Source organism: Saccopteryx leptura, chromosome 6, assembly GCF_036850995.1.
Source record: "Saccopteryx leptura isolate mSacLep1 chromosome 6, mSacLep1_pri_phased_curated, whole genome shotgun sequence".
NCBI lineage: Eukaryota > Metazoa > Chordata > Mammalia > Chiroptera > Emballonuridae > Saccopteryx > Saccopteryx leptura.
The window spans coordinates 160,498,783-160,511,680 of record NC_089508.1 but is presented as its reverse complement, the minus strand read 5'-3'; the positions used below and the strand labels follow the sequence as shown (position 1 = coordinate 160,511,680).

Here is a 12,898-nt window from a genome sequence, read left to right as displayed (position 1 = left end):
ATGGGCCACATGGAAGCAGAATAGAATGAGAAAAACACTAGGAAAGAGTTACCTAACAAACACTACCAAGAAGATCAAGGGCCTTCCTTTGTGGGACTACCATTACACCAAAGATAGATAAACCTCTTATAGTGCTGATTTAGATGCACTCCTGCCTTAAAACAGGTCTAATGGGGGCCTATGTCAGGCCCTCTTGGCTGTGTAATTCTATGAGATTACAGAACTTTCCATCAAAAGGAGGGCCCCTGCTGCCCAAGAGCATGACAAGCATTCAAACTAGTGCCAGAGTCAAGCCCATGGATATAGCCCCAGCAGAATCACCTTTCAGGGGTGCAGTCCGTGGCCGGCCTTTGGGGGCCTGCTTTCCTTTGCCTTTGCCCAGCAACAGCTCAGCACTGCGCTCCCCATTGGGGCCTAGCTTCCCCATCAGGTGTTCTGGAATCCCCTTCAGGCCGGTCTTGGCCTGCAGCTGCTCCTCAGAGTCACTCAAATCTGACAGGTCACTGTTAGTGCTGGAGTCTGAATCCTGTCTGCAAGCCAAGCTTCGCTCATCCAGTGAGAACCTTTTCACAGCTTCAAAAGGAGCTTTGTTTTCCTGTGAAAAATCTGCTGGGGAGGGCAGAAAGCTGCCCGAGTGCCTGCCAAAGACGTTACTAAAGGTTTTGAGGAGGGGATTGTCCTGCTGCCCAGGCCCCACAGTTGGCCTCTCCTCTGTGGGGCTGGAGGAGAGAGTAGGCATCTCAATAGGCTGGGTGAGGCTGCTGGTGGGTGAACTGGAGCGGCCATTCCCCATGGCAGAGAGGCTTGGACCCCCAGGGGTAAGAGCTGAGCCCAGAACACCAGACACCAGTTTGGAGGAGTCAGTTGTGATGAAGAGGGTTTTCTTATTCGCTAAGGATGTTGCGTCTGAAGAGGAGTGAGACTCGGGCCAGCTGGGTGCTGCCTTGGAGGTGACAGTGGGAGCAGCAGAGCTACTCGATGGTGCCTGAGATGCAAAGCCACTGAAAGGGCTCTGTTCTACTTTCTCCACAAATGCCAAGAAAGGGTTTGAGGGCTCTTCCCGGGATAGTTTGGGGGGCTGTAAAAATAGATTTTCATGACTCTCGGGGGTGCGGGCGTTGAGGAGGCTCCGTGGGAAGGCTGGTGTGAGGGTGGGCATGGACTCTGTAGGCACTTTCTGGTCTACAGAGCTGCCAGCCTTAGAGCCTGATTTAGTGTCTGCTCCAAGAGTGGGTCTGCCTTTACATAGGCTCTCAAGGCTTTGTTTGAATGAATCTCGACTGGAAGAATCATCAGGCAAACTTTCTGAAATGGTAGTGAAGTAGTTACTGGTGGGTAAAGTTTGGGGCATGCATTGAAAAAACAAGTTCTTGGAGAGATCAGAGTCTTTCTGAGACTCTGGTGCAGAGCTACTGCCAAAAGAGAAGCCCAAAGGTTTGTTCTCTGTGGCTAGAACCCCATTGGACTGGCTCCTTCCACTTCCAAAAGTCAAAGGTTGTGATAAACTTGGGAGAGATGTTCCAAATCCAGAGGAGGCCAAAACCGAATTTCTTGAATTCTGAAAAGAAGATAGCCTGAGTTAGTGATGCTGGCTTCTTTCGACAACTGTATGATCTCTTTCTTGAATTTATGCCAAAATTTCTTATGGATCATTCAACTTTTCTCTCCTACAATTCCATGAAGACTACTCTTCTAACTAGATTTCATTAACATTATGGAAGAAACCTGCCACAGACCACACAGAGGGTGGTCATCTTCAGCAACGTGAGCTAGAGATAGCAAGATGTCCTCATCCTCCACTCCCTTGGTTGTTAGCCAGCTAGTTGTCACAGTACTAGGGGTCCATGTAGGCTTCTTACTATCTATTTGCAATAATGACTCCACCAGAGAATTGGTGAAAAGGATTCCTAAACAGACATCAGCTTTTACTTGAACATATGCCAAAGGACCATGTAATATTAATCTACCTCAATGACTTTAGAGCAGCTGTTCTCAATCTGTGGGTCGCCACCCCGGCGGGGGTTGAAAGACCAAAACACAGGGCCGCCGGGGTCGCGACCCACAGGTTGAGAACCACTGCTTTAGAGGGTATTGTTCAAGCTTTAGTTTATTTAAGCTAGTAAAAATTTCCTGTCTTAGAAAAGTGACATCAGCCCCATAACAAGCCCATTTTACATTAAGGAAAAATATTTTATTTGTCTAAAACTCCCAAACATGCACCCTTTTAGAATTTGGCCATTTATTTACGGGTACAAGTCAACCTAAAAGGCAAATATGTTTCAATTAAAGTTAAACCTAAAGATGCTAAATTAAACAAGGCACACTGGTTATTGAATACTTATGCTATCATTAAGATCTAACAAGTCTCCATCCAGAAAAAGTATAAATACTGATATGCCCACCAAACAAAAGTATTCAGCATAACAAACTGAACAATGAAAAAACTTTCCTTAATATTTTACCTTGAAAATGTTAGCTTCTGCATGTGCATAAAGAAGGGTAGAATTGCTTTCATATATATTACACATCCATTTACATACACAGAAATATCCATTGATAGATATGAACACTTATCTAATACTTAAGTAAATAATGCCCAGATCCTAGCACTTGACTAACAAACAACAGAGTACTAAAATTAAAACAAAATAACCTTCAGGTAGATTATGATAACCCTAAACATTCACTTTAAATAACTGGAAATAAATTATCCCATCGCTGCTGAATGAATATGATGTTTCCCTTTGGGGCGATGAAAATTTTTGGAACTACACAGTGGTACACAGCATTGTGGAAGTACTAAATGCCCAGGTACTGTACACTTCACAGATGGTTAAAAAGGTAAATTTTGTTATATGTTACTTTACTACAACTTAAAAAAATGCTCCAGATAGGAAAGGCTATGTTAAAAAAAAAAGAGGGAGTTTCAATTTACTTAAAGTATTCTTTAAATATGCAAATGAAGTTTACATTAGGACTGTCCTTGAGGGTGGTAAAGAGGCACAGAACCAGGCAGGCTCACACAGCATGCCTCCAGTTGACATTTGCTACAGAGACCATTTCAACATATTTTGGAGCTCATAATTCTATTTTCTTTTCCTTCCCACTAATCAACAACCACTAACTTTAACCCCCTCCAACAACAACAAAAAAAGAGAACAGAGAGACATAGCCCTGAGGCTTTGCAGTTGCTTCACTAGAAGGATTTGGCCAAGAGCCTTGACACCTGCAGGACTGCAAGGAACCAGCAGGGTAGCTCAGGTTTCACTACTAAAGTTACCCTTTATAAATAAATATACACACGAATGAAGAACAGTTTGGATGGTCTTGTGTTTTCCTTCAAATGATTAAATTCCAAATCCGTTTCTTATAAGAAAGTGATGACAAGCTGATTTCAACTCATTTTTTAGGTTCAAGAAGGTTCCTGGGTGGGAGCTTTGTGCCAATTTTAGATTTGAAATCAATTTCTGTATTTTTAAATCCTACCCCAAGGAGAATACCTAGGCTGACATCTTGGCAAAATTATCAGTGTAGTCACAGAAATTTCTCCAACCCGTTGAAAAATTCCCTTTGAATCCACATTCTATCTATTCAGCCCTGCTGCTCCTAGGAATAACAGCGCTCAGTGGAGCTCTTCCTGTAGCATGTAAAATTTGTTCTGTTTGTTTTGTAAGTCTTTATCTTTGTTTGTTTTTTGTTTCTTTTTGTATTTTTCTGAAGTGAGAAGGGAGGGCAGACAGACAGACTCCTGCATGAGCCTGACCAAGATCCACCCAGCATACCCACCAGGGGGCGATGCTCTGCCTATCTGAGGTGTTGCTATGCTGCAATTGGAGCCATTCTAGCGCCTGAGGAGGAGGCCATGGAGCCACCCTCAGCGCCCGGGCCAGCTTTGTGCCAATGGAGCCTTGGCTGCAGGAGGGGAAGAGAAAAATAGAGAAAGGAGAAGGGTGGAGAAGCAGATGGGAGCTTTTCCTGTGTGCCTTGACCGGGAACTGAACCCGGGACTTACACACACTGGGGCTGACGCTCTACCTTTGAACCAACTGGCCAGGGCCTGTAAATCTTTATTTTTGTCCACACTGCCTATGACACAGTTTATTTTAATTAATTTTGGCAACTTGATGACATACAATCTGGAAATCCACATAAGATCCTCACATAGTTCCCTTGGGAATGCTGGTCAACTAACAGAGGACAAGCCATGAACATTGTGAAATTTGCATTTACAGGCTTTCTTCTCTTATGCCTGGACATTTCACCTCCTTCCTCGGGATTAACAAATTGCATTTTCTAGGGAGAGGAAGAAATCAGATGAAATGTATATGACACATTTTATCTGGCATTGTTATATCTAAAATGGTGCCATTTTGCCTGACCAAGTGGTGGTGCAGTGGATAGAGTGTCGGACTGGGATGTGGAGGACCCAGGTTCGAGACCCCGAGGTCACTAGCTTGAGCACGGGCTCATCTGGTTTGAGCAAAGCTCACCAGCTTGGACCCAAGGTCGCTGGCTCCAGCAAGGGGTTACTCAGTCTGCTGAAGGCCCACGGTCAAGGCACATATGAGAAAGCAATCAATGAACCACTAAGGTGTTGCAACGAAAAACTAATGATTGATGCTTCTCATCTCTCTCCATTCCTGTCTGTCTGTCCCTCTCTCTGTCTCTATAAAAAAAAAAGTTTCTTTTCAGCAATACATGCGTATCAGATAAAGAAAATAGTAAACTGAGTACTACTGTGATTAATTCCATCACATATTTTAGGTAAGGCTTAAAAATATTAAGTTAGCAATAAAAAATTTATGGCCATATCAAAACACAGAGAAGAAGCAGCTCAACCTCAAGGGAAGATATAGAAAATGATGAACTGAAAACATGGGTTGGTAACAGTAGGCTTCACATAGCCTTAATTACAGCGCTACCATTACCCACACTGTAATTCATTAACCTTGCCTCTCATGGGTCTGGTGGAGGCTCAACCACTATGTGAACTAAATAGATTATTGAATAAAAAGATCTATCTTAACATTTCATTAAATTGGGTTGTATAATCAGTTCTGATTAGCCTAATTATTCAGGTGACTTTTTTTTTTTTTTGTATCTTGTATTTTTCCGAAGCCAGAAACGGGGAGGCAGTCAGACAGACTTCCGCATGCGCCCAACCGGGATCCACCCGGCACGCCCACCAGGGGGCGACGCTCTGCCCATCCGGGGGTGGCTCCGTTGTGACCAGAGCCACTCTAGCGCCTGAGGCAGAGGCCACAGAGCCATCCTCAGTGCCCGCTACAGGAGGGGAAGAGAGAGACAGAGAGGAAGGAGAGGGGGAGGGGCGGAGAAGCAGATGGGTGCTTCTCCTGTGTGCCCTGGCCGGAAATTGAACCCGGGACTCCTGCATGCCAGGCCGACGTTCTACCACTGAGCCAACCGGCCAGGGCTGTTCAAGTGACTTTTAAGAGCTAATAAGGTTATTAAAATATACACATTTGCTCAATAAGCAATATAGAGGTCTATCCAGAGTTCAATTTAATCACAGAAAATACTCCTTCCCTGTGGCATTCGAGACACCTTTGAATGTGTCACCAAGAAAGAAAGTAGGGTGGAAGAGTGAACCCAAATCTCTCAAATCCACACAAGTCAACTCACCTCTCCTGGAGTCTGCGGCCGACTGCCTTTCTGCTTTTCCAGCCCAGTTCCTGTTGCAAGGCCAGTGTCTGAAATCCTCACCGTGGTTGGGGTAGAGCTGGCGGTAGTGACCATAGCTGCTGAAGCCACCATACCCTGGCCAATTTGTTCCAGTGTTTTTCCTGTCTCTTTGCCTTCAGCTCCACCCACCTCTGGGGCCAAAGGTGTCTGACCTGTGGCTGTAGAATATGGAGTAAAAGGTACAGGTGTGTCCCCACCTACAGGCTCATCCTGCACCACCAGAGTCCTGCCGTTTTCTTTGGTGTAAGTGGCAAAGCGAATGTTGCGGTTAATTTGGGGAACAAATGTAGTTGATGGTTGCTTGGCTCTCTGATCCAGCCCTGGCTCTCCACTGGCATTCCCTCCTTTCCAGGGCCCTCGGCTCGCCTCAGCTCCATCGCTCCCATTACTGTCTACTTCACCCCTGTCTCCTTTTAATTTCTTTGATGCAGGATCACACCCAGAGTCCGAAGCACTTTTTCTCCTCCGGCCATCTTTCCCCTCTATGCTCTCTCTCTTCTTCTTTCCTTTGGAAGATTTTACTGCTTTTAATGTACCCCCCTACAAAACAAAATTCAAAAAATATTTATTACAAGGAACTTTCCATCTTGTGAAAACCATAAACCATTAGCTCCTTCCCATCTCTACAAGCAGAAAATCAAAGCAGGCACAGATCGCCAAGTTCCAATGTTAGCACTAAGACATCTCCTTTGTCAAAAAAGCTCCAATCTTCCTGTGATTCGATTTATACACACGTATTGAAGATAAACCTTCCCTTATATTAACTACACTACTTTCTCAAATGAAGGAAGGTTTAAAAAATTTGTGGAATTTCTTTTACAAAAGAGACTGCCAAACCTAGGCTGGGAGCTCATTTGCCCCTTGATGAAAATAATTGGCTTTATTTCATATTTATATCCTTGTTTGACAGAAATTGGCATTTCAAATACTGAAATGTAAAAATTCCAGAAGCCACTAAAAAACTGGTGGAAACAATAGGAAAACCAACATTTGTGAGTCTGTGACCAAAGGAAAAGTGAGCCCAACAGAGAGGTTTGGATTGCTCTTATAGACACTTAAAAGATGCAAACAACCTCCAGATCTCATTCAAAGCATTACACCGAGGAAAGCAAAAAAGGCAGGCTACGATAGGTCAAACAGTCAAATCTCTTAGCTCTTCCAATAATCTCAGTCTGTCTCATGAAATCTTGCTTGAGTCTTATTTGAGAGGACAAATAACCTTAAAAGATACAGGTTAGAAAGGGCAATTCCTACCTTCTTCCCTGAGAAAGACAAAGAGAGGGGGCTTGGGACACAGCTAACATTCTCTCAAGCAACCTTTGGGCAGTCAGGACTTACATCTGGAACATTCTTAGACTGGTATCACACCAAGAAGCAGGTATTCATTTTAGCTTTATATGGATAACTCTCAGGTAATTTAATTTGGCAATAACATGTGTTAGGGTGGCAGTAAGCTATTAATATTTTCTAAATTAATAAATCTACTCTTACTACCCTTGAATATTTATGAATTCTTTGTGCAGACCTATATCTTTGTTGTAATTATTGTTATAGGTACTATAACATTTTTTCTTGAGAGAGAGAGAATCAGGGACAGACAGACAGGAAGAGACATGAGAAGCATCAACTCATAGTTACGGCACTTTAGTTCCTTAATTGCTTTCTCATATATGCCTTGACTGGGGCGGGGAGAGCAGCTGAGCCAGTGACCCCTTGCTCAAGCAAGCAACCTTGAGCTCAAGCCAGAGACCTTAGGGTCATGTCTATGATCCCACACTCAAGCCAGTGACCCCACACTCAAGCCATGCTCAAGTTGGTGAGCCTGTCCTCAAACCAGCAACCTCGGGGTTTTGAACCTGAGTCCTCAGCATCCCAGGTTGATGCTCTATCCACTGTATAACCACCTAGTCAGGCTATAACAAACTTTTTCAAATTTTATTTCTTTAGCCATTCCTGTATTTTTCTTTCTTCATTCCATCCTTTTTCCTTTAATTTTCTTCTACAATTCTTTTTATTTTTTTATTTTTTTTATGGGAGACAGGGAGAGACAGATAGGGACAGACAGACAGGAAGGGCAAGAGATGAGAAGCATCAATTCTTCATTGCAGCACCTGAATTGTTCATTGATTGCTTTCTCACATGTGCCTTGACCAGGCGGCTCCAATTGACCCAGTGACACCTTGCTTAAGCCAGCAACCTCTGGGCTCAAGCCAGCAATCCTGCGCTCAAGCTGGATGAGCCCGCGCTTAAGCTGGATGAGCCCACACTCAAGCCAGCGACCTCAAGGTTTCAAACCAGGGTCCTCTGCATCCCAGGCTGATGCTCTATTCACTGTGCTACCACCTGGTCAGGCTCCTTCTACAATTCTTAAACAAAGCCCAAGATTTCTTTCTTTTAATAATATTAGTCTAAGTTTAGAAATCTTTCATTTAAGAATTGTTTCTGTTTGCTAGGAATTATTTTCATTGGATCCTTTTTTGTTGTTGTTGTTGGTTTTTTTTTTTTGTATTTTTTTCTGAAGCTGGAAACGGGAGAGACAGACAGTCAGACAGACTCCCGCATGCACCTGACGGGGATCCACCCGGCACGCCCACCAGGGGCGACGCCTTGCCCACCAGGGGGCGATGCTCTGCCCCTCCGGGGTGTCGCTCTGCTGCGACCAGAGCCACTCTAGCGCCTGGGGCAGAGGCCAAGGAGCCATCCCCAGCGCCCGGGCCATCTTTGCTCCAATGGAGCCTTGGCTGCGGGAGGGGAAGAGAGAGACAGAGAGGAAGGAGGGGGTGGGGGTGGAGAAGCAAATGGCGCTTCTCCTATGTGCCCTGGCCGGAAATCGAACCCGGGTCTCCCGCACGCCAGGCCGACGCTCTACCGCTGAGCCAACCGGCCAGGGCTCATTGGATCCTTTGAAAACTTTTTTTAGTCCTTCTTCAATATCTACAACCACCCAGTTTTTATTGTTGTAAACTACAGAAATATGATCAGTGAAATCTCTCCTTTCTTGCTCACTCATTCAAGAGGAGGGGACCATGGGTCTCTAAGAAGGGTTACTGTAAAATTTGGTGGAACTATCAATAATAATTATGCTTTGCAACTAAGAAGATAGTTCAATTACGGCATGACTGAAAATGAAAGGATCGACATCCATTGCTAAAAACCACAGATCAATCTCACCTCTGACTCATCTGAACAATTTGCAGAATATGGCTCACAGCAACCTCCCTGAGCAACAAATTAGATATACAAGTATGTCCTACTTACAATAAGCTACTCACATGCAAACAGATACCCTAAGACACTGAGTGAGACCAGTTTTCTCCAGCTGTATCTGGCCAGCTTCAAAGTACCTGGCACTTAATAAATGAATAAAGAAATAAATGAAATAAGAAAGATTTTTAAAAAATGGGCCCAACATACCATCAAAGTAACTAGTGTTTTCAGCCATGTAAACACAGTCAAAAGACTTATTCTATACCTACCCATGATTCTTCTTTTCCTACCCTCATTTTGTTTTATGAATTCAAGAATGACGAGATAAAGAAGATGAAGAAGAACTGTATACTTAGCAACAGTGGCCAAGAGAGAAGTGCTAAGAGACTGTAAGCAATAAATGGACAACAGGCCATCCCAGTCAATGTTCTACTGAAGGAAATTCACACAGAATTTCTTTTTTCTTTCTTTCTTTTTCTTTTTTGGTGAGAGAGTCAGAGAGACAGACATACAGACAGACAGACAGGAAGGGAGAGAGATGAGAAACATCAATTCTTCGTTGCAGCACCTTCGTTGTTCATTGATTGCTTTCTCATATGTGCCTTGATCCGGGGGCTACAGCTGACTGAGTGACCCCTTGCTCGAGCCAGTGACCTTGGATCCAAGCTGGTGAGCTTTGCTCAAACCAGATGAGCCCGTGCTCAAGCTGGCAACCTTGGTGTCTCGAACCTGGGTCCTCAGCATCCCAATCCGACGCTCTATCCATTGCGCCACCGCCTGGTCAGGCCACACAGGATTTCTTGATTGGTTCAGGCACTGATTTATATTGTATATTTTTGGGGTTAAGATAATTTTGAATGAACCAAGAGTTAGACTGGTTCACAATAATTATACAAGTAATCCAATGTATGCTGAGCACTGAACTAGGCACATGTTTTATTTGATCTTCTTGGTATATGGAATTTCAGACTCCCTTGAAGCTGACTTACCACCTAATGGGAAGAAGAAGAGGATGTAGCTTCTCCTCCATTTCTTATTACTGGGTAGGTCATGAATATTACTTCTTATTATAGCTTTAACTGTCTACTGTATCTTTTAAATATATTTGTCCGGAAAGAATGTAAGAAGAAATAGGCTATAAATTTAAAATGCCTAGGTGGGCCTGACCTGTGGTGGCGCAGTGGATAAAACGTCGAGCTGGAATACTGAGGTCGCCGGTTTGAAACCCTGCACTTGTCTGGTCAAGGCACATATGGGAGTTGATGCTTCCTGCTCCTCCCCCCCATCTCTCCTCTCTAAAATCAATAAATAAAAAAATTAAAAGAAAAGAAAAATATGCCTAGGCAACATAGCCATGATTAAAAAGATTTGCTCAGACTAGGTCTCTTTCTTGAGACTATCCTTCCTTAACTAGGCAAGACCAAAAAACAGCAAGAAATGTATAGTGGCCAGGATTGAAATCCAAAAGGTATCCATGGATAATACACATAAGGAATCTACCTAACAACATAATGCAAGCTCATGAGTCTGCTCAGAGACTCAATCCATTACTGTACCTCGCTCTGAGACGTTGAACTATCCATCAGCATCACATGAATCAGTCTGGGATCCACAGACTTGATCTCACCACTCTACAGTAGGAGCAGAATAACAGATAATATGAAAAAGAGGGGAAAAGATTTAATACCTTGTCCACCATAGAGACAATTATGTACTTTTCTAATCTGTGTAATTATCTTTGTATTTCTATTCCAACAGTCGAATAAAAGCTCTACCAAAGCAGAGATCTGTGCTATCTTAGTCACTACTAGAAAACAATATCTGAAACAGGGTCTGAACTATGGTAAGTATTCAAATATTTAGGTCTCTTTTAGGAATGTTGATTTTAAATTCTGCATCTCTAAAACCTTCCTATTCTGTACATTACAAAACCCAAAAACCTTCAGAACCAATAATCATTAAAAGCACCAGTTACTATTAAAGATTAAGCACTTTTGGGAGCAGCCAACTTGACATCAGATTTAATGTGCATATCTTTTGACCTAGAAATTCCACATATAGGAATTTATCCCAATAAGTAATGTGAAACAGTGTACAATGATAGATGTTCAAGGATATTCACTGCAGCATTATTTGTATTATTGATAACACTGGCAATGATTTAAATGTCCATCAATTTTAAGATTAAGTTAGTCATGATACATTTATCCACTAGAACAGTACACATCTGTTTTTAAAAGGACAAGACAGATTTCTAAATATATTTACGCAGAAAAGTGATAACTTACAATTAAGTAAAAAAGGTAAATTACAGAAGAATATGTAATATATAGCGAACTGTTAATGGTGATTACCGTTGTGGGCAGTGATATAAAGTGATATAAGCCTAGGGTAAGTGGTAGCTATATTGTTTGAAATTTTAAAATGAAGATTAATTAATTTAATATATTTTTTAAAACCTCAAATAAATAAATAAAATCAATTATGCTTATATTACATGTGACTGCTAAGGGCTAGTCTGAAACCAATTCCAAGATATAAGTACAAATGTTTGCTTCAAAACACTCACTAGTGTTTTTCCCACACAATTCTCCAGGTAGCTCTCTGGATGCTATGTTTTTTTTTCTATTTACTTCAATTAGAAACAATTTTTCCAGTATCTAAGGGACAGTGGAATAAGTATTACAAAAGCAAATGCTAACCATATTTTTAACTACTGTTAACTTTGATATGATAAAATGATAATACCACTGCACATTTATATGATATATTGTATTACAGATTTCAAAGCACTTTCAAATGCATATCTCACTTCCCAAAAGTGCTGTGAGATCAGTGGGGAGTAGGGAGGGTTATCTAATTAACTCTAATTTACATATGAGAACAATGAGGTTAAGAAAGCTGAACAGGCCCTGGCCGGTTGGCTCAGTGGTAGAGCGTCAGCCTGGCGTGCAGAAGTCCCGGGTTTGATTCCTGGTCAGGGCACAAAGGAGAGGCACCCATCTGCTTCTCCACCCCTCCCCCTCTCCTTCCTCTCTGTCTCTCTCTTCCCCTCCCAAAGCGAGGCTCCATTGGAGCAAAGATGGCCCGGGCGCTGGGGATGGCTCCTTGGCCTCTGCCCCAGGCGCTAGAGTGGCTCTGGTCTCCCCCTGGTGGGCAGAGCGTCTGCCCCGGGTGGGCGTGCCGGGTGGATCCCTGTCGGGCGCATGCGGGAGTCTGTCTGACTGTCTCTCCCCCTCTCCCCGTTTCCAGCTTCAGAAAAATGCAAAAAAAAAAAAAAAAAAAAAAAAAAAGAAAGCTGAATAGCCTTTCACTAATCACATAGTCATTAAGCAATAGAGCCAGACATGGAACTTCTTATATATGAAGTGTTCCCTTTCTCTATACCTCCTGTGTAAGGGGATTGATGGACCTTTTGATGAAGTAACACAAAGACTCACCTCAGTTATGGACACCTCCATAAGACGAGTAATGGTATCTTGATGGCTTACAACACCATAGAGCCAACTTTCTTCCCCCTCTGGCTGGTATACTTTGACCCTGTGACCTTGAACACTATAGGGACCTAAAGGAGAGATCAATCAGTAGCAAATATTTTTAGCTAAGCTATTATTTCATTATTGTTTCTAAAAGCAGAAGAAAAACTACATGGCGTAAATATCTGGCACTTTCAGTCTTCCTGTATTGAATTAAATAAATGAGCAATTTCAGATTTACTATACTCAAGCAATTTAAAAACAAAACATAAATAGTTTTCCCTAGTGACCTTTATAAATTCTGTTTATTTAAAGATTTCTTAGACTCTCCTAGCCCTCTGATTCCACCTTATCTCAATCTTCCCATTCTAGAATACAGGGAAGTGAAAGGAAGCTACAGGTAGTATAAAAATGTACTCAGATCTGACACATATATAAAAAAGTGGGCCCTGGCCGGTTGGCTCACTGGTAGAGCGTTGGCCTGGCGTGCGGAAGTCACGGGTTCGATTCCC

General features: G+C 42.8%; 1 protein-coding gene across 1 annotated transcript in view; it reads right to left on the bottom strand.

Moving 5' to 3' along the window:
* Window positions 1–12,898, bottom strand: part of KDM3B (lysine demethylase 3B) — a 97,794-nt gene that overhangs the window by 37,941 nt on the left and 46,955 nt on the right. Inside the window, exons 5-8 of the mRNA XM_066344757.1 lie at window positions 12,351–12,475; window positions 10,467–10,541; window positions 5,644–6,243; window positions 322–1,558 (exon numbers count right to left, since the gene is read on the bottom strand). Of these exons, the coding sequence (XP_066200854.1) occupies window positions 322–1,558; window positions 5,644–6,243; window positions 10,467–10,541; window positions 12,351–12,475 (2,037 nt within the window). The remainder of the gene's footprint in view (window positions 1–321; window positions 1,559–5,643; window positions 6,244–10,466; window positions 10,542–12,350; window positions 12,476–12,898) is intronic.